The sequence below is a fragment of the Giraffa tippelskirchi genome, chromosome 9, assembly GCF_054371585.1.
Source record: "Giraffa tippelskirchi isolate mGirTip1 chromosome 9, T2T-mGirTip1v1.2.pri, whole genome shotgun sequence".
Taxonomy (NCBI): Eukaryota; Metazoa; Chordata; class Mammalia; order Artiodactyla; family Giraffidae; genus Giraffa; species Giraffa tippelskirchi.
Genome location: NC_137283.1, coordinates 110186770 through 110214025, shown reverse-complemented (window position 1 = coordinate 110214025; position 27256 = coordinate 110186770). Strand labels below are relative to the sequence as shown.

The 27256-nt window shown below is 41.0% G+C and overlaps 1 protein-coding gene across 2 annotated transcripts in view; it reads right to left on the bottom strand.

Annotated features, from left to right (window-relative positions):
* The window catches only part of RTN4IP1 (reticulon 4 interacting protein 1), a 61762-nt gene that overhangs the window by 4752 nt on the left and 29754 nt on the right, over positions 1–27256 (bottom strand). For both annotated transcript variants that reach the window (XM_081526880.1, XM_081526879.1), the window contains exons 6-8: positions 10684–10820; positions 6167–6350; positions 2641–2733 (exon numbers count right to left, since the gene is read on the bottom strand). In XM_081526880.1, the coding sequence (XP_081383006.1) occupies positions 2641–2733; positions 6167–6350; positions 10684–10820 (414 nt within the window). The remainder of the gene's footprint in view (positions 1–2640; positions 2734–6166; positions 6351–10683; positions 10821–27256) is intronic.

Genomic DNA, 27256 nt, shown 5'->3' with positions numbered 1-27256 from the left:
CAGCAACCAACAGTTCAAGTTTCTGTCATGTCTTTTGATGTTTCATGCATTGTGGTAGGCACCCCAACACCAACAGTTAGCTAATACGTATAAGAACAGGAAATGTTTATTGTGCTTAGAAAATGCCAATAAACTTCAGGCACAAGGCACAATTTCAGTTTCAGCCCATTAAACTCAATGTGCTAATTACAAATCATGTTTTTGTTTCACCCTACTGAATCACAGAACATCTTTGGAATACCCAAGAAACTGGTAATGGTGGTGGTCTGACAAGGAGAAGCTCCATGACTGAGGGACAGGAGTCAAAGGAGATTCTGTGAGATAACTTTTCCTACCTTTTGGATTTAGAATCTTACAAATGTATTATTCATTCAAAAACTTAAAGCATTTTAACAGAGTAGGCTCTTCTGGTTCATGGCCACACGCTGTCAAATAACAACTCCAGGTCATCTATTGGACACCTGCTAATTAGATTCATCAAGCACTCAGCCAAAGCCTGGAAGGATTTCAATGTCCTCGTCCAATTTAACAAGCTTTACTAGCCACATAATATGTAAGTAGATCTGTTATCCTTTCCACTTTTCCAGTGTAGACAGGCAACGACCTCTCACACCCACAACAAAGCAGGATGCACAGGGCAGCTGACCTCTTCGTGGATCCAGGGTCACATATCAACCACCACAGTCCCAGAGCCCTTCATGGTCAGAAATGAGCCCAAACGGCCCTGGTGAGAAGAGGATCAAAGGCCAAAGGACCACCTCCTCAGTCACCCTGGGAGGAGGACAAGACACCCAAAGGGCATCTTTATTTCTACTATGTCCTCTTTTAGCCATTCCACCTGATATCCACCAGATTTAGTGGGGACACATACACAAGTCACCTCTCTTTTCTGTTGCATAACTAGTAATTTCTAGATAGAGTCACAATATTTCAAATGCAAAAGAGGGATGATAAGCATGTGGTCAGTCTGGAGCAGATGTTAGGACAAGTGGGGTGACTTCCAGAGGATGGGGACCTCTCTAAGGATGGGGCTCCATCCCCATTCAGCACTGTGTAGAACTATGGGCCATATTATCTGATGACAGCTCACTTCCTTCTTCCTAGAAATAAAATAAGCCCTCTGGGGGATGTGCGGAGAACCCTACAGAGGCACACAATTCCAGTCACGACAAGGGTGTCCCTGTTCACCCAGTACACATCAACACTTAGAAATCTGAGAAAAGGCATGCAAACTTGGGACCAAAATATTCTGGAAAGAGTAATGAGCCACTTTCTATCATAGCTTCCTTGCCTGTGATAGTACAATGACAACAACAAAAAACTAAATGCACAAAAAGCAACCAGTAATTTCCTAAAAACATTCTTTTCCAAAACCGAAGTGGAAAGATGAAATGAACCAGCAAGGGGCAGGTGCCAACACAGGAAAACCCATCTCAAGAGGCTCTTTCCATGTGGCTTAGCAAGGATCACATGGTGTGCCTTGCTCCAACTCTTTCCCTGCCCACCGTAAAGTGACAAGGACAGGTCAATTTTAAGCTCAAGTCCCAGATCAGCTTCAAGCACTAAGCACGCAGCTTCATGGTGGGGAGGGAAAAGCACAGGACTGGGGTCAGAAGTATGAGCTCTGGTCTCACTTCTGCAAACTTGAATGTGTCCCTTTATCCTTTTCAGCCAGTTTTCTCATCTATAAAATGATAATCATTGTATCTATGACCTCATGCAACCCTCAGGGTATATATTTAATTTTCCCCATTCTGTAATTCCATATAATTTCTCAATAAAAATCATAAATATCAGCACCAGAATATGAGTTTTCCTTCTGGGTTACTCTTCCAGAGATGGCATGTCTGGGCCATGAAAACCACGTAAGAATTTAAACAAGCAGGTAGTAGCCAAGGAGTCTTTCTCAATTTTCATCAGCCCCGAGAGGCCTTCTGACACCCAAAAACTTGGCTATAGAGAGCAGTCCCTCCCCATTAAGTCAGGACAGATTCAAACAGAAACACCAACCAGCTGTCTCCACCAAAACCTTCATCATTCTGAACCATGTCCTGCCCACTGACCCTCTCAGACGTAGCATTTATTTGCCATCAATTTTATTACACTGGCCTGGGGACAGGAGACCCGGCGACCCAACTTCTAGTCCAGTTCTGAGGTTTCGAGTCACAGTGTTTGTTCCCCTTGCTCATCTGGAAATCTGCTTGCCTCCAAAGCAGCCTCACCCTCAGAAGCTCAAAAAGCAATTCAACTGTAAACTCACAAGGGTATCCCCACCTTTGTGCAACGACTGTCTTCACGGTACCTTTTTTTCACGACTATTATCAAAATGTTAGCAGCCTAGCTGTAGATCCCAGCTCTACCACCATCTAACCAAGTGTCTCTGAGAAAAGCATATAAGCTCTCTGGGCCTGCCTCTCATCTATAAACCACGGGGGCTGCCCCAGATGGCATATGCTCTTTCTCAAATGCAGCAATCTGTGGCTATGATTCCCATGGAGACAGAGCCCAAAACACGGCACTTGAATTTGGCATATAAGGCAATGTGGACACTGGCCGAGCCTACCTCTGTAGAGCTCCCACTGACCAGGCTTGCTAGGAAGGTCACCCAGGTGACCAGGGACACCCTGGCAACACACTTACCTTTCCCGCCTCCACCAGTTCCGCAATGTCATCTAGACATGGACCACTGGCCATGAAAAAGGCCCAGCGATAATGGACTCCTTGCCAGAAATGCTGAAAACAAAACAAAACATGTCAAATTTCAGAAGGAAATAAATCTGACTAAATGCAAATTTAGGGAAACGTATTTCCTGGCTGACTAAGATAGACAAACTGCTTTCCCATCTCACTCCGCCACAATGAGCTGTACGCCCAGCATGGTGACTGACAGACAATGGATGCCCGTGAACGCTTCATAACTGAGTGAGTGAACAGAGATGCACCCATGTGAACTCGGGCTTCTTCCCCAAGTTGTGACTGTCAGGCAAGCAAGCACAGGAAAGCTCTTTTTACAAGGGCAGTCTCACCAGTCTCACACACTCGGTTTCTCCCCTAGGAGATATGAGGGGCTGAGACCTCTAGACTTTCCCTACCAAGGTGTGAATAAAGCCCCAAGGCACCAGAAAAGAGGTTTTACCTAATTCAGGAATGCTTCAAGGGCATAAGGAACCAAAATATGATCTTAGACAAGAAATCCAATCACAATTATTCTTTTTCTGGCTCAAAGGAATAAGATAGTTTTAAAAGCAAAACGAAGTGTAAAGTTCCTCATGTGTCATGGCTGGACATTCCCCTATAGTTACACCAAGTCTCAAGTCACTAAATGCTATGATGAGACAAAATGCCCCCAGATGACGAGTAGCAAAATCTTATACCAAGAAGGTTCATGACCACTCTACTGCCATACCCACTTTTGATTATTCTTCATGTCAGAGGTAGGGTAGGCCATTATCAAAACAACAAGTGAGCTGAGGTTCTCCGTGATACCTCAGTGACCCTCCCAACTAAACATCATCAGATGAGAGCGATCCAGAGGTAGGATGGGGCCAGCCAGTGTCCACCTGCTGCCTCCCTCCCCACACCTGCCCACCACCATCCAGTGAGCGCAGACTTTCTGCACTGAGCTCACTGCTGCCTCACATCTCAGCATGACGATCAGCTACCATCTCGGCATGAAGCTGGCAGGGGCGACAGCACTCCCCCGCTGCTCTGCCTCAGGCCTGGACGGTTGTGTCACGTAGGTCAAGTTACCTCTTTCAGCCTGTATCCTGGCCTGTAGGATGGAGGCACCACCTCCCAGCTGACGGGGATGCTGGAGGGACTAAATGCGAATGTATGCAAAGTGTCTGACACAGAAAGGACTCGACAAGTATTTATCTAGTGCTGAAAGTAAAGCTTGTTGAGGAAAAACTGGGGCCATGCAAACCAGTCTTTAAGACTGTGGAGAGACAGACAAACCCAAGCTGCTGTCGAGGCAGACCTTCGCAACGGATGTGCCCAGAATGGCTAACTGGTTTGGCTGAGTGACCTCCTAGCTCATCGTCCAACCTGGAACAACTGTTAAGAGTTAAAGGGGTCACTGGTAATCATTACCCCAGGACCACAGATGCAAACAGAGCCAAGCTTACCCTGGAGTAGGTATGACAAGCCCTTGGAGTAGCAGGGCAGAGCCTGGGCTGACAGAAGTCTCCAGATAGTCTGCTCTTGGCTCAGGGCGCTCTCAGTATGCCATTTAAATACTATCATCTCCTGTGTGTGTCATAGCATGAAAGAGGTCAGGAAGCACTAGTCTAGGGAACTGACTAAAACAAACAAAACCATATTTGAAGGCTCAGGTAGCTATACAACAGAGGCATTGGTCTGTCCCAAGCCTAGAGCTGCTAAGTTGCTTCAGTCGTGTCCGACTCTGTGTGACCCCATAGACGGCAGCCCACCAGGCTCCCCTGTCCCTGGGATTCTCCAGGCAAGAACACTGGAGTGGGTTGCCATTTCCTTCTCCATGCATGAAAGTGAAAAGTGAAAGTGAAGTTGCTCAGTTGTGTCCGACTCTTAGCGACCCCATGGACTGCAGCCTACCAGGCTCCTCTGTCCATGGGATTTTCCAGGCACGAGTACCGGGGTGGGGTGCCATTGCCTTCTCCCAAGCTTACAGCAGGTCCAGTTAATTATAATCATAGGAGACCTGTTCATGTACTTCTCCATAAGGACTGGCCTTATCAACTACAATGAAAACATTCTGGTAATTGCTCAGGGTTTTAAAGAAGGAACAGCAATGGTCACAACTGCTGGATCTACGGTTCTTCACAGCAGGTTGCTCTGTACGGTGAAACTTTTGGTCTGCAACAGCAGAATTTCTATCTTCTGCTCTAAGGGGTCTGTGGTTTCTTTTTTTTTCCAGGCCATTACAGGAGAGAGTAAACCAAAGCAGGCAGGCACTACAGCGAGGCTTTAACTGTGCACATTCTCAGGAAGACATCAGAAACTACTTAAAAGGTTTTCGCATGAGATTACCACTATCATCTTTCAAGAAAGAGAAAGGGAAAATGAAGAGAGCTAGGCCTGTTTTACTCTCAGAGGACAACTCTAAAGCTCAGCTTGTTGGAGGTCTCACTGGAACACCAACTGTGAAATCTTACAGAAAACTTAAGCTTATATGTGAAAGCACTTGGGAAGCCTGGGTTTGATGAAAAGGGAGAGAAGATTCAAAGGACAGCTAAGATTCCTCTCTCCACAACAAAGCACCCTGTGGACACTGCTCCCGGGAGCCATCTGAACCAAGTGAAAGGAAAGAACCTGGAGCACACTGTCCAGTTTGTTCACTTCTGTCACCCAGACCTAGTTCCTAAGGACTGAGCAGTGCCTCCTCCATCAAGGCCCTTCTTCCCCACCTCTAAGGACCCAGTCAGTACAGAGCATTCAAGAGGCCAAAGTCCTAAACTCTACCCCTAAAAGCTTCCAAATTAATTTCTAGAATCAGGAAGCTGAAGATACTTATTGAACCAGTCGCCTTGCAAATATGGGGCAGTGTAGCTCAACATACAATCTTTTTACCCTCGAGGAAACTTCTATTGCCTTTCTCCTGAGCCTGAAGTATTTTGCCAAATTAAAAAAAAAAAGCATGTATCTTTATTTTTTTATATCACTTATTCCATTTGAGGTACTGGCATATCCCATTGTTACTACCATGAAAACAGCTGGCTCTATGCTGTCTTAATAAAACTTCCACCTTCATACACAAGAGACTTATGTATTAAGATGGAGAAACAGAGGGAGAGCCATCAGGCACAGACAAGGAAAAAAACAGAAGTTGTATCAGACGGGATCGAGAGAGGTTAATATAGCTAATCATAAAGGCTAACATTTAATAAGTGCATCTTAGGTACTAGGTGGGCCAAGTTCTTCACATGGAAGATTTCATTTAATTCCTACAATACACAGTAAGGGAGACACCGTGAGCTCCATTTCACAGGTGAAGATGCTGAAGCTTAGTGACACTAAGTCATTTTCATGGGTTACACAGCTACCAAAGGGGAGGCAAGAATTTGTACCCAGTCAGTATGGGACTCCAAAGTTTCTTTTCTCTTGGAGAAGAAAAGGCTCAGAGGAAACCCACCCCCAGAAGCCTGAGGTGCCTGCTGGCTCTCGCCAACCAAGACTCTACTCCTACCTTCAACGTCTTAGAACCCACGGTGACGCCTGTCTGCAGCATGCCGTCCGCGATGCCCAACCGGTCCATGTTCAGGAGGAAAGGAGTCACCAGAGTCACATACGTGGCTCCCGACCACTTCTTGAGGAAATTTAGAGCCCACGTTTCGGTAGATCCACCAACATTGTCTAGGATAAAGTCAAACCTGGAGAGGAAGAATCATGTCAAAACATCCTGGTCAGCCTTTACCCAGGGCTCCAAGCCGCCTTCACTCCCTCCACCAGTTAGCTCCATGGTTTGTTTCCGTGACAGCTCACAAGCAGCAGAGGGGTGGCTGCTCGGACAGATGAGAAAAGGCACATCTACTTACTGGGTTTTCTCCAAGGTAAGTCAAATGTGATTTCTTTTTTAAATCACAAAATCATCTTATTTTCTTTTTTTTTAAATTTATCTATTTTTTTTACTTTACAATATTGTATTGGTTTTGCCATACATTGACTTGAATCCACCATAGATGTACATGTGTTCCCCTTCGAGAACCCCCCTCCCACCTCCCTCCCCATCCCATCCCTCTGGGTCATCCTGGTGCACCAGCCCTGAGCACCCTGTATCATGCATTGAACCTGGGCTGGCAATTCATTTCACATATGATAATTTACATGCTCAGTGCCATTCTCCCATATCATCCCACCCTCGCCCTCTCCCATAGAGTCCAAAATACTGTTCTATACATCTGTGTCTCTTGCTGTCTCGCATACAGGGTTATCTTTACCAATTTACTAAATTCCATATATATGCGTTAGTATACTGTATTGGTGTTTTTCTTTCTGGCTTACTTCACTCTGTATAATAGGCTCCAGTTTCATCCACCTCATCAGAACTGATTCAAACGTATTCTTTTTAATGGCTGAGTAATATTCCATTGTGTATATGTACCACAGCTTCTTTATCCATTCGTCTGCTGATGGACATCTAGGTTGCTTCCATGTCCTGGCTATTACAAACAGTGCTGCAATGAACATTAGGGTACATGTGTCTCTTTCAATTCTGGTTTCCTCGGTGTGTATGCCCAGCAGTGGGATTGCTGGGTCATATGGCAGTTCTATTTCCAGTTTTTTGAGGAATCTCCACACTGTTCTCCATAGTGGTTGTACTAGTTTGCATTCCCACCAACAGTGTAATAGGGTTCCCTTTTCTCCACACCCCCTCCAGCATTTATTGCTTGTAGACTTTTGGATAGCTGCCATTCTGACTGGCATGAAATGATACCTCATTGTGGTTTTGATTTGCATTTCTCTGATAATGAGTGATGTTGAGCATCTTTTCATGTGTTTGTTAGCCATTTGTATGTCTTCTTTGGAGAAATGTCTGTTTAGTTCTTTGGCCCACTTTTTGATTGGGTCGTTTATTTTTCTGGAATTGAGCTGCAGGAGTTGCTTGTATATTTTTGAGATTAATTGTTTGTCCATTGCTTCATTTGCTATTATTTTCTCCCATTCTGAAGGCTGTCTTTTCACCTTGCTTATACTTTCCTGTGTTGTGCAGAAGCTTTTAATTTTAATTAAGTCCCATTTGTTTATTTTTGCTTTTATTTCCAATATTCTTGGAGGTGGGTCATAGAGGATCCTGCTGTGGTTTATGTCGGACAGTGTTTTCTCTAGGAGTTTTATAGTTTCTGGTCTTACGTCAAAATCATCTTATTTTCTAATACTTTAAGAACGACTTAAACAAGTGGTTTTCAACTGAGAATGATTTTGGTCCCCAGGAGACATATTAGGCAACGTTTTGAGAGATTTTTAGTTGTGACAACTGGGGGAGGTGGTGCTAAGGGGGTACTAGCATCTGTAGGCCCAGGATGATGATAAAACATCCTAAAACACACAGGAAAGCCTTTCACCACAACAAAAGTATTCAGCCCCAAATGTCAATAGTTGAGAAACTAAGGTTGCCAAGGCTGAGACACCTTGACTCAAGCTTTATAGAAAACTGCACAGCTATTCATCCAATATAAGTCACAGTACGCTTTAGTGCATGTGAATACTTAAGAGAGGAGTGTATTACATTTTGACCCACAGGAGTGATTTGCTTTTATTCCCTTCACAATCAGATCTGCGTGTAGCAGCATCCTCTTCACCTTCTGGAATTTTCTTTTGGTTTCATGTACAACATCAGCACAATGCCTACAGAGAAATCAATAGCCTGCTCTCAACCTTCAGTTCTGCTCTGACATGCCAAAACACTCAGTCATAATGCAATCCACAGGAACTAACAGATATTCAACTCCTTAAATCTAATCTAAAATTGCTATAATCACTATATTCCACTTAAAGGGGATAAAACCCAAAGAAGTTTTAAAATACTTTTGAAAACAAAGATCTATTTAGAGAATGCATGCTTATATATCAAGCAAGCTCATAGAGGAATTCCTTTTCCATAAACCCCTTTTTCCTTCTAAATTCATCTGCATGAAGTCAAACATCAAAGCTTCTAAAACCAACTTTGGCCAACTTTGTGGCCCTTGAGTCTTTCATGGGACTAAACTAAACAAGGGCAAATAAAAATTGAAGCACATGAAGTGCAGAAGAGTGACCTTACTAGATTATCCTTTTCATTAGGAAAAAAAGACTAACAGAAAATTCTTTTCTGAGTGTAAGTTTCTACTTTTAAGTTCCTATTTCATTCCCAAATTTTAGATAAACAAATATGATGATACTTAATTTAGATAAAACTTAAGGGCAGCCTGAAACTGAAAGGCACTCAGTCATGTCCAACTCTTTGTGACCCCATGGAATATACAGTCCATGGAATTCTCCAGGTCAGAATACTGGAGTGGGTAGCCTTTCCTTCTCCAACCCAGGTCTCCCACATTGCAGGTGGATTCTCTGCCAGCTGAGTCACAAGGAAAGCCTGAGAATATTGGACTGGGTAGCCTATCCCTTCTCCAGCAGATCTTCCTGACCCAGGAATCGAACCGGGGTCTCCTGCATTGCTTGCAGGTGGATTCTTTACCAACTGAGCTATGAGGGAAGCCATGGCATTACAGAGGGCAGCCTGCCATTACAGAATTGGCACTGCCTGAAAAAAGAAGTCCAGAGACCAGGCTGCAGCCCCGGCTCTCCCACTAATGATGAAGTGGCATCATCCTGAGCATAAAGAATACTCAATTCTCTGCCCTTATGTTCTCGACTGTAGCATGACAGAGTAGGGCTGAAGGACTTCAAAGCCCTTTCCCGCTGTAAGATCCTAGGATTCAAATCTAAAAGGCTATTTGGAAAGAGGAACAAATTTATTCTAGGTGGATTAAGAGGCTAACCTCCAGGCAGAAGCTGCAAAGATCAATTTTAAATAAGCAGTCATTCAAAACAGAACAGCCTGTGTTTGTGAGCTAGTGAGGTTCTCTGACTGGAAAAGAGTAAACAGGAGCAGCACAGCCACTGGACAGAGATGCAGAGGAGCACAGTGAGGTGCAGAGGGGAGGCTGGCCTGTGTGTGTGCCCGCCTTCACCCGCCAGGGCTTCTCTTCTCTGGAGACAGACTTCAGACATGCATAAAAGTAAAGGTGGACAGCAGGGAGATGGTCGGCCTTGGCCTGTCTCCTGCTGCTATTCCCAGAAGCAGCAGAAGAGAGGTGACTGCTGTGTGGAAGCCTAGGTCTTTCTCTCTCTCTTTTTTTAAACCTATGGAAATATACTTCTACTTAAAGTGAGCAAGAATAATTAGCTTCTGAAAACTAATTTAAGAGACTTCCCTGATGGTCCAGTGGCTAAGACTCCATGTTCCCAACGCAGGGGGCCAGGTTTGATCCCTGGTGGAGAACTAGATCCCATATACCACAGCTCAGACCTGGCACAGCCTTGTGAATAAATAATTTAAAAAAAAAACTAATTTAAAAAAGGAAAAATCTTTGAAACAGAAGCAGTGAAATAGATCCTGAGATACTCTACTGCAGCTCTGCCTGGGCTGAGTGAAGACCAGGTTCTGAAACACCTCCCTGTCTCTGCCTGAGCCACAGTCAGGATGGACTGGACCTGAGAGAATTCCTGAGTCTGCTCCCACTTGGTATGTTCGGTCAAATAACAGCCTAGCCTTCAGGCGCAGTGACAACATCCATAGGCTCCCATTACTGGTATCTACACGGCCTCTGCTTCTCTGAAACCCCCATTAAAGGGGCAAAACACTAATCACATACGTCACGTACTGCTCTACGTTCCACTCGTGGTGACAAATGCCACTAGGGGGAATATACTTCCAATTTGGCCTTCTTACACACTGGCAATAAAAGTTAACTTAAAAATTAGCAATAGGCCAGGTAAGCAAAATATCTTCCTCAATACAAATCACAGTACATGATCATGCTGTATTAACATCTGGAGGAAAAACAGAAACCAACCTAAAGGACCTCTAGTGACACGAAGTGTTTTCACAGACTCTTCTCTAAGATGCCAACATGACTGTAAGGCCACCAAACCATCTCAGGTGTGCGTTATCAATCATCCTTGTTCCCACCTTCCCAACGTGCACACTGTTTGGATACATACGGCTTTGAAGATTTCAACTGCTCTTCTACATTTCCGGATTTGTAATCAATCACATCATCTGCCCCAAGCTTCCTCACAAGTTCACTGGCATCCTGGGAGCATACTGCTGTCACATGAGCATCCCATGCTTTCATTACCTGCCCAAAAAGGAAAAAAAAGGGGGAGGGGGGCAGAAAAACTGCATTAAACAAAAAATAGTTGGCACCACATGATATACATACATCAGCTTAATCTCTAGACAATTCTAAGTGCTTTGTCTTAACAAGAGCTACAGGAAGCCATCTGCCAGAAGCTAGTTAAAATGATTAAATTTTTGTTCACAAAGAAAAATCCAAGAAACAGATATCATTTTCCCTGGACGAGACAGTGAGTCACCTTATTGTCATGAAGTTATAACCAATTCATTTAAAGAAGGGCTCAGAGCCTCACCAGCATCAGAAAAGACAAAAGTTGATGGCCCTAAACTTAGCATGTTCAATGACGACAAAGGTAACGGGGGAAAAAAACCACGTCCTCAGAAAAGAACTATTTCAAGTGTATTCAGAACATACAAACACAATATCACTTCATTTGCGTCTCCAGTAAGTATAACCCTGAGTCAGACAACTGCATCAAAACAATCAGGTACTGGGTAATAAGTGAAAGGTGCTCTTAAAGCTAGGGGAAGAAAACGTGGCCATTTTACTTCCAAAACATGGATCAGGTCCTCTCCTTTGGAGTAAAAACACCTAAATAAATGGTTTGTGGGATTTAAAATGCAGATACTTTATATTTTAAAATAACTAGACAAATAAAAAGAAGGATTCAGGATTAAGTATCCAGAAAGCCTCATGTTCCAAAATTGCTGTCATTCTTTCCTACAAGGGCAATTTCATACAATTAAATGGAAGCCATTATCAGCAAAAATCTGAGAACAGTTACTTGATGTTCACTGAGAAATTTTCAAATGGACAGTTATACGTCATAACAAATTAGTTGTTTTCTCACTCCTGTCCTCAGTATCAATTTCCCGAGCTTCCTTGATATAAGTTGTAGAGGTTCATTAGAATAAGCGAGATGTGTGTTCTGATCACTACTGAAACCCCGCTCAGTGACACACACACAAAGGCTGGAGATCTGTTAACTACAAAAAAATAAAGGATTTAAAATCTATTCATAATCTTATCTAATCTCTCACTTTTAAAAAGTAATATTAACCAAGGAATATGCCCTGGAAATTTGAGGAGGAATTAAAACATTTAAGCTGACATCAAATATGATATTTTATCTTTATGGGCCACAAACAGAGACAATTGATATAATGACATGTTGCTTTCAACATCGAGTCCTAAACTCAACTCAAATATATGAAGAATACAATCCAAGGTGAATATCCAGTATCTGTAGAAAAAAGAAACTGTCAAGAAAAAAGGAAGCTGTGTTCTAAGCACCAATATTTAATTTGTGCTTCTCTTAAACAGTATTAAATACTCAGAATTTGTCACATCTTGAGAAGTTCAATTAATTTTTTTTCCAAATTTCTAGATCTTCCTCTCCTACGTAGAACTATCTACTATCACTGTTGTTGTTGATGTTTAGTCGCTACGTCATGCCTGACTCTTTTGCAACCCCATGGACTGTAGCCTGCCAGGCTCCTCTGTCCATGGGATTCTCCAGGCAAGAATACTGGAGTGGGTTGCCATTTCCTCCTCCAGGGAATCTTCCCATCTACTATCACTGCACACTACTGAAAGGTTTTAAAGCAGCTTTAGATTTAAAAACTATTTTATGTAAACTGTTAAAAATAATAATAAGAAATAATACAACACAAGTACAGAAGACGTCTATAAGGCAGACATCACTCCGACAGGCACAGCAAGCTGGCAGTCACTCCAAGAGCTCTACACTCTGCCCTCTCCCTCTCAAAAGTCATCATCACCCTGATACTCAGAGTAAATCACCTCCTTGCATTTAAAAAAAAAAATGGTTTTAACATCCAAGTATGTGTTTCCTAGATACTACAGTTTAGTCTTGTGCATTTTAAAAATATGATGTCCTATTTGTTTTTTAAACTATAGGTTCCTCTTCTATCCCCTCTTCACTTATTTATCTGTGAAAGAATCTAGGCCACGCACCCCGCAGAGTTTTTCCCTGGAAATTCTGCCTGCACACCTGGGACAGTTCCACATGCTCCTCTGTCCTCTGTGTTTCCTGTTTATATCCTTTTAGCAAGACTAAGAAGAGTGTCTGCAAATTACAGAAGGCTGAGCGTGTCTGCTTGTTCCTCTTTTTATTAAATCTCAGTGGTTGTCTGCTGGTGGTTGCAAAACGGTGCTATTCTCTCTCTCCTGTTTTCCCTTAGTAGTTGGAATACTTTTATAAAGAAACCTCTCCTCATACAGTACTTTGTTTATTCAGGTGTACAATTCACACAGAAAGGGCGAATAATTGTTTCCTTTTTTTAGTTTATAAAATAATAAATTGGTTTCCTAATCGTCTTCCAAGTGACCACTTTTTTTAAAAATATCATCATGAACTCATTTAAATCATGGATTTAAAAATATTTGGAAGCTTTCATTCTTTTGTAACTATCATGACTATTTCTGAAGCTCAAATTGTCTTCTTTGATAACCTTTAGGAATTTCTTCAACTTGGCTGCTGAGTCTTTTTGACGTGACTCAACTAGTCTTTACTAACTTCTCTGCTATTTTATATATTCTACGCTCATTCTCGTACATTTCATGCCATAGATCTGGAATCTGCCATTACTCCAAGGCCCTGAATTTTTGTGTGCATGTGAACAATGATATTTCAAGAGACAGTTTCGCATATACACATATACAAAATAGCTCTTGATACTTCCATTTTGATACTTCCAATTCAAACTCCAGACTATCAAGTTTTTACTTAGCCTCTATTACATCTGTATCTCCTTTCTTCCACTACTAAAATCCTGATGGTCAAAGACAAAGGGGATTATAGAATTAAAATATGCCATAAATACCCAACTGTTCTATTGTATATTACACACATACCAGTCTCTGAATAATAGTACTAAAATCATCCCCAATATGATCAATGAAAGCATTCATATAATTCTAAATATGCTTTCCCACTATTCCTTTTTAAAAACAGTTGTACTGTTTACTTTGTCAGAGTTACACACTGTACTCTCTAAGCCCTCATGAAGTTCTAGTTCTACAGATAACTGTATATTTAACATTTACCACCAGTCCTAAGGGTTATGTCTCTCTAGCCATTTTAGTTTTCAGAAGCTCATTTTCTAGTATATTTCTCAGAAAGAGATCAGAAGAACATACTCCTCAAGTTCTTGCATGTTATTGACAGTTCATATATGTCCTTTAGGATACAGAGGCCAGTTTCGCTGTGTATAAAATTTTAGCATATTCTTTCTCAAGTGTCGTAAATGTTATTCCAACTCCAGTCCCAGCATTAAAGCACTGTTATCAAAAAATGCTGATAACCTAATTGTACTCATACGTCACACATTCTTTTTTTTTTTTTAAAGATGTCCCAAAGTTGTTTTTATTTTTCTCCTTTTCTTTAAAGGCCAGTAATTTTGCTAGTTTCCCTTGATACTGCTCATTCTGGGCCCATGTTCTTCGATAAGCACTCCAGTCATTTAATGTGCAGTTTCAAAGCATTTAACTTCAGGGAAGTAGGAAAGTTTCTTGAAGTATGGGTTTTAGCATTTGTTTTATTCCCTCGTTTTGGTTTTCCTCATCAGAGACTCTTATTGATACAGCAATTTTCTTTCCTATCTTCAATACATGACCCTTTTCTCTTGAATCTGTCTTTATCTCCTCCTTTCTTTACCATTCACCATTTTTCCTCTTGACACGTTGTTTCTACTGCTGGGCTGCTGCGGTTTAGTCTAAAGCCATGTCCAGCTTTCTGTGACCCCATGGACTTCAGCCCGCTAGGCTCCTCTGCCCATGGGATTTTCCAGGCAAGAATACGGCACTATGTGTTATGTTTGAGTTCCTTCTAGTTTGAAAAGTGAAAGTCGCTCAGTTGGGTCTGACTCTTTGTGATCCCATGGACTATAGTCCACCAGGCTCCTCTGTCCATGGAATCCTCCAGGCAAGAATACTGGAGTGGGTAGCCATTCCCTTTTCCAGGGGATCTTCCTGACCCAGGGATCGAACTCAGGTCTCCCACAATGTAGGCAGATTCTTTACTGTCTGAACCACCAGGGAAGCCCTTTTCTAGTTTAGCCTTTTGTTATTTCTTTTTACTTTATTTCTGAGTTTTTCCAATTCTGATTTATTTTATTCATGTCTTTGTATTTTTAATGTTCTTTTTAGCTTGTTTTGAAATCACAGGTTTCATTTTGATGTTTTCTGATGTGTTTTCCTTGTCTGTAGATACGTTATTCTACTCTTCATTCTTTATTTTTCTCACAATAACTTTGTATGGGATTTAACCTTGATATTTTTCTACTAATCATTTGTTTAATCTTATTTAAATGTTTTTATTGTGAAACATAACAGAGAAAAGTGTGTGGAATATAAATGTACAGCTTAACAAATTATTACAAAGCAAACACTATCGTAAGCATCGCTCAAGATTAAAAACTAGAATATCTCACTTCCCCCTCCCAATCAAAACCTTCCTCATTCCCTGAGAAGTAATAACAACTATCAGGACTTTTGTATAAGCCTCCCCTCACCTATTAAAAAAAAGTTTTTCTATCTAGATAAGCATCCTTAGACACTACTGTTTAGTTTTACCAGTTCTTGAGTATCATTAAATGGAATCATGTAAGTTATACTCTTGTTTCTGACTTCTTTCTACTTGTTCAATTCATCTACTACATTGTGCACAACTGTAGTTTGCTTTTTTAAGATTTTTTTGATGTGGACAACTTTTAAAGTCTTTATTGAATTTATTACAATATTGCTTCTGTTTTATGTTTATGGTTTTGGGGACATGAGGCATGTAGGATCTTAGTTCCCTGACCAGGGATCAAACCTGCATCCTCTGCATTGGAAGGTAGACCACTGGACCACCAGGGAAGTCCCCAACAGTTTGTTTTCATGGCTGTGTAATACTCTAAACATAAGAATATACTGCAGTTCACTTTCCCATTTTGCCTGGAGAAGGAAATGGCAACCCACTCCAGTATTCTTGCCTGGAAAATCCCATGGATGGAGGAACCTGGTAGGCTATGGTCATGGGGTCGCAAAGAGTCAGACACGACTGAGCAACTTCACTTTTCACTTCCCATTTTGGGCTTCCCTTGCGGCTCAGCTGGTAAAGAATCCGCCTGCAATGCGAGGGACCTGGGTTTGATCCCTGGGTTGGGAAGATCCCTTGGAGAAGGGAAAGGCTACCCATTCCAGTATTCTGGCCTGGAAAATTCCATGGACTCTCCATGGGGTTGCAAAGAGTCAGACATGACTGAGCAACTTTCACTCACTTCCCCATTTTACTGTTGATGGCCAGTTGGGGGATAATACTTGGGACATATCTGGGGGATATTCTGGGACATAACTTTTGGTGAACATGCAAGTACAGTTGACCCTCTGTATCCAAGAACTCCACATCAGTGAATTCAACCAACCAGGGATTGAAAATATTTAGGAAAAAAAATTTCAAAAAGCAAAACCTGAATCAACAGCACACTATTTACATAGCATTTACATTGTTTTAGGTAATAATATAAGTAATCTAAAGAAGATTTAAATTATACAACAGGATGTGTGTAGGTTATATACAAATACTATGTCATTTTATCTGGGATTCCCAGGTGGCACTAGTGGTAAAGAACGTGCCTGCAAATGCAGCACACATAAGAGGCTCAGGTTCGATCCCTCAGTCAGGAAGATCCCCTAGAGGAGGGCATGGCAACGCACTCCAGTATTCTTGCCTGAAAAATCCCATGGACGGATGAGCCTAGCAGGCTACAGTCCATGGGGTCACAAAGAGCTGGACACTTCATGCCATTTTATAAAACGGACTTGAGCACCCATGGATTTTGGCATCCAAGGAGGTCCTGGAAGAAATATGAGGTTGGTATACTGAGGGATGACTATATTTCTGTCTACAAAGTACATTCATATTTTGTTAGGCTGTCACAGGGCAATTTATAGTCATAATTAGTAGATATAGCCAAATTATTTTCCAAACTAGTTATAGTAATTACACTTTACACTTTAACCAGCAGGATATGATATTTCTCTTTTTCTCCCATCCTCCCTCCTTCTTTTCCTTTCTTCCATTTACTTATTAATTCACACTTACTGACAATCTATGGATTAGGCACTGGGTATCTGCCTTAAGTCTGTTTGAGCTGCTATAACAACATAGACTGGGTACCGTACAAACAACAAAAATGTACTTCTCACAGTTCTGGAGGCTGGAAGTCTAAGATCAGGGTGTGAGCACCTAGGCATGTTCCGAGCCCTCTTCCTGGCCCGCAGCCTGTGCCTTCTCTTTCTGTCCTCACATGGTAGAAGGGCTCGGGAGCTCTGCTGGCCTCTTTCATAAGGGCTTTAATATCATTTGCGAGTGCTCCACCCTCATGACCTAACCACTTCTCAAAGGCCTCAATACTATCACTATGGGCATGAGGACTTCAAAACATGAATTTCAGAGGAGCACAAACATTCAGACCACAGCAGTATCTAAAGGTGAATTAAGATGAGTCAAGGTGTGCATTTCCTGGGAGTCCTCTCCATCTCCCATTTCTTACCCCCAGCCACTAGCAACTGCTAATCTGTTTTCTGTCTCTAAGGATTTGCCTCTTCTGGACACAATATAAAGGAATCATACAAAATGTGACCTTTTCTGTCTGGATTCTTTCACTTAGCATTATGTTTTGAAGGTTTATCTCTGTTGTATCATGAATCAGAATTTCATTCCTTTTGATGGCTGAATAACATTCCCTTGGGTATATATACACCCCATTTTGTTTTTCCATTCATTAGATGATAGACACTAGGGTTGTTTCCATTTCTTTGACTATTATGAATACTGATGTTGCAAATGAACATTTGTATATAAGTTTTTGCTTGAACATAGATTTTCATTTCTCTCAAGTATACACCTAGGAATGGAACTGCTGGATCACAGGGTAATTCTAAGTTTAATACAGAAGTAAGAATTTTAAGAAACTGCCAAATTGTTTTCCACTGTGGCTGCATCATTTTACATTCCCACTAGTACTATATAAGAGTTTCAATTTCTTTACATCCTTGCCAACATTGTTATTTTCCATTTTTTTAATAGCCATCCTAGTAGGTGTGAAGTGCTACCTCACTGTGGTTTTTTTTTTAAACTGAAATATAGTTGATTTACAATGTTGTGTTTCAGGTATTCAGGGTTTTGGGGTTTTTTTTGCATACTATATTCCATTATAAGTTATTATAAGATATTAGGTATAATTCCCTGTGCTATGCAGTAAATCCTTGTTGCTTATGTATTTCATGTATAGTAGTCTGTATCTGCTAATCCCACAGTCTTAATTTGCCCCCCCCACCTCTTCCCTTTGGTAACCATGTTTGTTTTCTATGTCTTTGACCCTGTTTCTCTTTTGTATATAGATTCATTTGTATTATATTTTTTTAGATTTCATATATAAATGATATCATATAGTATTTATCTTTCTCTGACTTATTTCACTAAGCATAATTTCTTTAGGTTCATCCATGTTGCTACAAATAGCAATATTTCGTTATTTTTTATGGCTAGTAATATGCATTTTGTGTGTGTGTGGGTGTATATACAAATACATAAACACACAAACAAATACCACATCTCCTTAAGTCAGTCATTCACTGTGGTTTTGATTTGCATTTCCCTAAGGACAAATGATGTTAAACACTTTTTCATGGGCTTACTGCCCATTTTTAGATTTTCTTTGAAGAAATGTCTACTCAAGTCCTTTGCTAATTTTTTAACTGGGCTGTCTTTTTGTTGTTGAGCTGTTAAGAGTTCCTTACATATTCTGGATACTATATCCTTATTAGATAAATGATTTGTAAATATTTGCTCCCATTCTGTGTGTTGTCTTTTTACTTTCTCGATAGTATCCTTTGATGCACAAAAGTTTTAAATTTAATGAAGTCCAATTTATCTAAATTTTTTCTCCTTTTACTTGTGCTCTTGGTCATATCTAAGAATCCATTGCCAAATCCAATGTATGAAGATTTACTCCCATGTTTTCTTATGAGTTTTATGGTTTTAGTTCTTATATTTAGGTCTTTGACCCAGCGTGAATTAGTTTTCACATATGATGTGAGATAGGGGTCCAACTTCATCCTTTTATATGTGGATATCTAGTTGCCTCAGTACCATTCATTGAAAAGACTATTCTTTCCCTGTTTAACTGTCTTGTCACTCTAGTCAAAAATCAACTGGTCGAGGCGGGGCTAAGATGGCGGAGGAATAGGACGGGGAGACCCCTCTCTCCTCCACAAATTTATGGAAAGAACATCTGAATGCTGACCAAACTTCACAAAACTACTTCTAAAGGCTGGCTGAGGACGTCAGGCTTCCACAAAAACAGCGCATTATCTTCAAAAGAGGTAGGAGAAATTATAAAAGATAAAAAGAGAGACAAAAGAGTTAGGGACGGAGACCCGTCCCGGGGAGGGAGTCGTAAAAGAGGAGGAATTTCCAAGCACCAGGAAACCCTCTCACCGGCGGGTGTGGGGGAGGATTTCTTATCTCGGAGGGCAACATAACTGGGAGGAAAAAATAAATAAAATCCACAGATTACGTGCCTAAAGCAACTCCCAGCAAAGAACCCCAGACGCTCGCATCATCCGCCACCAGCAAGTGGGGGCTGAACGGAGAGGAGCGGGCGGCACTGCCTAGGGTAAGGACCGGGCCCGAGTGCCCCGAGGGCAATCTGAGGGAGCTAACGTGAGATAGTAACCTAAGCTGTGGGACAGCGAGAGAGAGAGAGAACTATCCCGCGAAAAGCCCAACTCTAAGGCACTGCCGGCCCGCTCACAGAACAAAGGACTGAGCGATACCAGAGGAGAGCTAGCCGGCTGCGAACCGCCCCATCCCCCGCCGGACACAGCGGGCAGGCGGGGCCCGCCAGAGCCGGAAAGGGGCAAACTCGGCTCCAGAGAGGGCACCCCTACCAAACTGCAAACAGGCTCCCAGTTTCTAAGCAAAGACTGCCTGAGATCCCAGAGGGTCTACAGCCGCCGGGAGGGTCGCAGCCAGAGACCAGCTCCCCAGAACCGACACAAAGCACACCGGAGCCGGGCGCGCCCATAAACCGAGGCGGGGACCAGGGAGGTGATAAGCCGCACCGCCCCAACAGGGGAGAGCGCGCTCGCCAAACTCCTGGCCGCCTGGGCAGCTCCGACCGGGAACGGCACAAGCCGCGGGCGAAACCGAGTCTGCGCCTTTGTGGAGTAACCGGGAGCCTGAACCTGAGCGGCTTAGACCTGGGAAGTGCAGGCAGCTCAGGGCCCGCTCCCCGGCCGAGTAACCTGAAGCCTGAGCAGGGTAGACGGGGAAAGCACACACGCCGTGAGCGGAGGCGAACCCAGTGCGGCCGAGACACTGCGAGCTTACCACACACAGGCCAGATTTGCAGTGTTCCTTCCTCCCCACAGCACGATTGAACAAGCGAACCTAAAGAGATCACCTCCACCGCTTTGTTGCAGGGCGGAAATTAGATACTGAAGAGATCTCCAAACAGAAGCCAAATAAACAGAGGGAAGCGCTTTGGAAGGGACAGGCCAACAGATTAAAATCCCTGTAGTTAATACCGACTGCATTGAAAAGGACCTATAGATCTTGAAAAGTATAAGCAGGAATAAGGATCTATCTGAAACTGAGCAGATCCCACACTGCTCACAACAGCTCCAGAGACAGTCCGGGATATATATATTTTTTACTATTATTATTTTTTTTTAATTAAAAAAAATTTTTTTTCTCTTCTTTCCTTTTTCTTCAAGTCCTCTATTACACCTTTAACTTTCATTTTCATAACCCACTATTAACTTGCAAAAAAAAAAAACCCTATTTTTGAAGCAAACTACATACATATATCTTATACCTTTTGTGTTTTCTTTTTTTAATGTTTTTTTTCCTGTTTTACTTTTTTTTACTGTTTCTTTTTTACTGTTTTACTGTTTTTTTTCTTTTTACACTGTTTCCTTTTTTTCTTTTTTTTTTAGATTGTAAGTTTTATAAGAGTCTAACCTCTACTCTAGATTTTTAATCTTTGTTTTACATATTTGATATCAATTTTGTACATTTAAGAACCCAATCTTTAGGACCCATTTTTACTCAGGAGTGTGATCACTGGCCTGATCACTCTCTCCCCCTATTGATGCTCTTTCTTCTCCCCCAGGGAACCTCTATCTCCCACCCTCCTCCTTCTCTTCTCAACCCAATTCTGTGAATCTCTGAGGGTGTTCTGGGTACCGGAGAACACTTCAGGAACAGGATACTGCCCAGATCTCTCTCTCCCCTCTTGATTCCTCCCTTTCTACTCATGCTCACCTCTATTACCTTCCTCCCCCCTCTCTATGTGTCTCTGTGAACCACTCTGAGGGTTCCAAACTGTGGAAAGCACAGAGGGAAGTGCTTACTGGCTAGATTGCTCTCTCCACATTTGAATTCCCCTCTTCCCCTCCTGGTCACCTCAACCCCCTCCCCACCTCATCTCTCCATGTAACTCAGTGAACCTTTCTGGGTATCCCTCACTGTGGAGAATCTTTTCACCATTAACCTAAAAGTTTTATTATTGAGGCTGTATGGAAGGAGAAGTCTTGAGGCTACTGCAAGAATAAGACTGAAAGCCAGGGGAAACATTAATTAATAAGAGACCATCCAATAGCCTCCATAAATACACTGAAACCAAGCTCCACCCAAGAGCCAATAAGTTCCAGAGCACGACATACCACTCAAATTCTCCAGCAACACAGGAACATAGACCTGAGCATCAATATACAGGCTGCCCAGAGGCACACCAAATCCATAGACATCTCAAAAATTAATACTGGTCACTCCATTGCACTCTAGAGAGCAGAAATCCAGCTCCACCCACCAGAACACCGACACAAGCTCCCCCAACCAGGAAGCCTTGACAAGCCACCTGTCCAACCCCAACCGCAGTGAGGAACCTCCACAATAAAGAGGAACTCCATACTACCAGAATACAGAAGGGCCACGCCTAACACAGCAATCTAAACAAGATGAAAAGGCAGAGAAATACTCAGCAAGTAAAGGAAAATGAGAAATGCCCACAAAGCCAAACAAAAGAGGAGGAGATAGGGAATCTATCTGAAAAAGAATTTAGAATAATGATAATAAAAATGATCCAAAATCTTGAAAGCAAAATGGAGTTACAGATAAATAGCCTGGAGACAAAGATTGAGAAGATGCAAGAAATGTTTATCAAGGACTTAGAAGAAATAAAAAGGAGTCAATATAGAATGAATAATGAAATAAAGGAGATAAAAGACACTCTGGAGGGAACCAACAGTAGAATAACGGAGGCAGAAGATAGGATAAGTGAGGTAGAAGATAGAATGATGGAAATAAACGAAGCAGAGAGGAAAAAAGAAAAAAGAATCAAAAGAAATGAGGAAAACCTCCGGGACCTCTGGGACAATATGAAACGCCCCAACATTCGAATCATAGGAGTCCCAGAAGAAGAAGATAAAAGGAAAGGCCATGAAAAAATACTCGAGGAGATAATAGTTGAAAATTTCCCTAAAATGAGGAAAGAAATAGTCACAGAAGTCCAAGAAACCCAGAGAGTTCCAAACAGGATAAACCCAAGGCGAAACACCCCAAGACACATATTAATCAAATTAACAAAGATCAAACACAAAGAACAAATATTAAAAGCAGCAAGGGAAAAACAACAAATAACACACAAGGGGATCCCCATAAGGATAACAGCTGATCTTTCAATAGAAACCCTTCAGGCTAGAAGGGAATGGCAGGACATACTTAAAGTAATGAAAGAGAATAATCTACAACCCAGATTACTGTACCCAGCAAGGATCTCATTCAGATATGAAGGAGAATTCAAAAGCTTTACAGACAAGCAAGAGCTGAGGGAATTCAGCACCACCAAACCAGCTCTCCAGCAAATGCTAAAGGATCTTCTCTAAACAGGAAACACAGAAAGGATGTTTCAACACGAACTCAAAACAACAAAGTAAATGGCAACGGGATCATACTTATCAATAATTACCTTAAATGTAAATGGGTTGAATGCCCCAACCAAAAGACAAAGGCTTGCTGAATGGATACAAAAACAAGATCCCTATATATGCTGTCTACAAGAGACCCACCTCAAAACTAGGGACACACACAGGCTGAAAGTGAAGGGATGGAAAAACATATTTCATGCAAACGGAGACCAAAAGAAAGCAGGAGTCGCAATACTCATTTCAGATAAAATAGACTTTAAAATAAAGGATGTGAAAAGGGACAAAGAAGGACACTACATAAAGATCAAAGGATCAATCCAAGAAGAAGATGTAACAATCATAAATATATATGCACCCAACATAGGAGCACCACAATATATAAGGCAAATACTAACAATTATGAAAGGGGAAATTAACAATAACACAATAATAGTGGGAGACTTTAATACTCCACTCACGCATATGGATAGGTCAACTAAACAGAAAATTAACAAGGAAACACAAACTTTAAATGATACAATAGACAAATTAGATTTAATTGATATTTACAGGACTTTCCACCCCAAAACAATCAATTTTACCTTTTTCTCAAGTGCACATGGAACTTTCTCCAGGATAGATCACATCCTGGGCCATAAATCTAGCCTTGGTAAATTCAAAAAAATTGAAATCATCCCAGCCATCTTCTCTGACCACAATGCAGTAAGATTAGACCTCAATTACAGGAAAAAAACTATTAAAAATTCCAACATATGGAGGCTAAACAACACGCTTCTGAATAACCAACAAATCACAGAAGAAATCAAAAAAGAAATAAAATTATGCATAGAAACGAATGAAAATGAAAACACAACAACCCAAAACCTATGGGACACTGTAAAAGCAATACTAAGGGGAAGGTTCATAGCAATACAGGCGTACCTCAAGAAACAAGAAAAAAATCAAATAAATCAACTAACTCTACACCTAAAGCAACTAGAGAAGGAAGAAATGAAAAACCCCAGGATCAGTAGAAGGAAAGAAATCTTAAAAATTAGGGCAGAAATAAATGCAAAAGAAACAAAAGAGACCATAGCAAAAATCAACAAAACTAAAAGCTGGTTTTTCGAGAAGATAAACAAAATTGACAAGCCATTAGCCAGACTCATCAAGAAACAAAGGGAGAAGAATCAGATCAACAAAATTAGAAATGAAAATGGAGAGATCACAACAGACTCCACAGAAATACAAAGGATCATAAGAGACTACTACCAACAGCTATATGCCAATAAAATGGACAACTTGGAAGAAATGGACAAATTCTTAGAAAAGTATAACTTTCCAAAACTGAACCATGAAGAAACAGAAGATCTTAACAGACCCATCACAAGCATGGAAATCGAAACTGTAATCAGAAATCTTCCAGCAAACAAAAGCCCAGGACCAGACGGCTTCACAGTGGAATTCTACCAAAAATTTAGAGAAGAGCTAACACCTATCCTACTCAAACTCTTCCAGAAAATTGCAGAAGATGGTAAACTTCCAAACTCATTCTATGAGGCCACCATCACCCTAATTCCAAAACCAGACAAAGATGTCACAAAAAAGGAAAACTACAGGCCAATATCACTGATGAACATAGATGCAAAAATCCTTAATAAAATTCTAGCAAACAGAATCCAACATCATATTAAAAAGATCATACATCATGACCAAGTGGGCTTTATCCCAGGAATGCAAGGTTTTTTTAACATCCGCAAATCAATCAATGTAATACACCACATTAACAAATTGAAAGAAAAAAACCATATGGTTATCTCAATAGATGCAGAAAAAGCCTTTGACAAAATTCAGCATCCATTTATGATAAAAACCCTCCAGAAAGCAGGAATAGAAGGAACATATCTCAACATAATAAAAGCTATATATGACAAACCCACAGCAAACATTATCCTCAATGGCGAAAAATTGAGCATTTCCCCTAAAGTCAGGAACAAGGCAAGGATGCCCACTTTCACCACTACTATTCAACATAGTTTTGGAAGTTTTGGCCACAGCAATCAGAGCTGAAAAAAAAAGGAATACAGATAGGAAAAGAAGAAGTAAAACTCTCACTGTTTGCAGATGACATGATCCTCTACATAGAAAACCCTAAAGACTCTACTAGAAAATTACTAGAGTTGATCAATGAATATAGTAAAGTTGCAGGATATAAAATTAACACACAGAAATCCCTTGCATTCCTATACTCCAATAATGAGAAAACAGAAAGAGAAATTAAGGAAACAATACCATTCACCATTGCAACAAAAAGAATAAAATACTTAGGAATATATCTACCTAAAGAAACAAAAGACTTATATATAGAAAACTATAAAACACTGATGAAAGAAATCAAAGAGGACACAAACAGATGGAGAAATATACCGTGTTCATGGATTGGAAGAATTAATATAGTGAAAATGAGTATACTACCCAAAGCAATCTATAGATTCAATGCAATCCCTATCAAGCTACCAATGGTATTTTTCACAGAACTAGAACAAATCATCTCACACTTTGTATGGAAATATAAGAAACCTCGAATAGCCAAAGCAATCTTGAGGAAGAAGAATGGAACTGGAGGAATCAACCTGCCTGACTTCAGGCTCTACTACAAAGCCACAGTCATCAAGACAGTATGGTACTGGCACAAAGATAGAAATATAGATCAATGGAACAAAATAGAAAGCCCAGAGATAAACCCACGCACATATGGACACCTTATCTTCGACAAAGGAGGCAAGAATATACAATGGAGAAAAGACAATCTCTTTAACAAGTGGTGCTGGGAAAACTGGTCAACCACTTGTAAAAAAATGAAACTAGAACACTTCCTAACACCGTACACAAAAATAAACTCAAAATGGATTAAAGATCTAAACATAAGACCAGAAACTATAAAACTCCTAGAGGAAAACATAGGCAAAACACTCTCCGACATAAATCACAGCAGGATCCTCCATGACCCACCTCCCAGAGTATTGGAAATAAAAGCAAAAATAAACAAATGGGACCTAATTAAAATTAAAAGCTTTTGCACAACAAAGGAAACTATAAGCAAGGTGAAAAGACAGCCTTCAGAATGGGAGAAAATAATAGCAAATGAAGCAACAGACAAACAATTAATCTCAAAAATATACAAGCAACTTCTGCAGCTGAATTCCAGAAAAATAAACGACCCAATCAAAAAATGGGCCAAAGAACTAAACAGACATTTCTCCAAAGAAGACATACAGATGGCTAACAAACACATGAAAAGATGCTCAACATCACTCATTATTAGAGAAATGCAAATCAAAACCACAATGAGGTATCATTTCACACCAGTCAGAATGGCTGCTATCCAAAAGTCTACAAGCAATAAATGCTGGAGAGGGTGTGGAGAAAAGGGAACCCTCTTACACTGTTGGTGGGAATGCAAACTAGTACAGCCACTATGGAGAACAGTGTGGAGATTCCTTAAAAAACTGGGAATAGAACTGCCATATGACCCAGCAATCCCACTGCTGGGCATATACACCGAGGAAACCAGAATTGAAAGAGACGCGTGTACCCCAATGTTCATCGCAGCACTGTTTACAATAGCCAGGACATGGAAGCAACCTAGATGTCCATCAGCAGACGAATGGATAAGGAAGCTGTGGTACATATACACAATGGAATATTACTCAGCCATTAAAAAAAATACATTTGAATCGGTTCTACTGAGATGGATGAAACTGGAGCCCATTATACAGAGTGAAGTAAGCCAGAAAGAAAAACACCAATACAGTATACTAATGCATATATATGGAATTTCAAAGATGGTAACGATAACCCTATATGCGAGACAGAATAAGAGACACAGATGCATAGAACAATTTTATGGACTCTGAGGGAGAAGGTGAGGGTGGGACGTTCTGGGAGAATAGCATTGAAACATGTATATTATCATATGTGAAACAGAACACCATTCCATGTTCGATGCATGAGACAAGGGCTCAGGGCCGGGGCAATGGGATGACCCAGAGGGATGGGATGGGGAGGGAGCTGGGTGGGGGGTCCAGGAAGGGGAACACATGTAAACCCATGGCTGATTCATGTCAATGTATGGCAAAAACTATTACAATATTGTAAAGTAATTAGCCCCCAACTAAAATAAATAAATTTATAAAAAAATAAAAAAAAGAGAAAAAAAATCAACTGGTCATAGATATACTGGTTTACTTCTGGATGTTCAATTCTATTTCATTGATCTGTGTATCTAACTTTATGAAAATACTTTTTTTTTTAATACATATATATATTTTATTGAAGTATAGTTGTTTTTTTTTCTATTTCTCTTTTTTTAACACCAAAAACATTTTTGGGGTAAAGCCAATCCAGTACCACTGTTTTGACTTCTATAGGTTCGTAACTAAGTTTTAAAATTT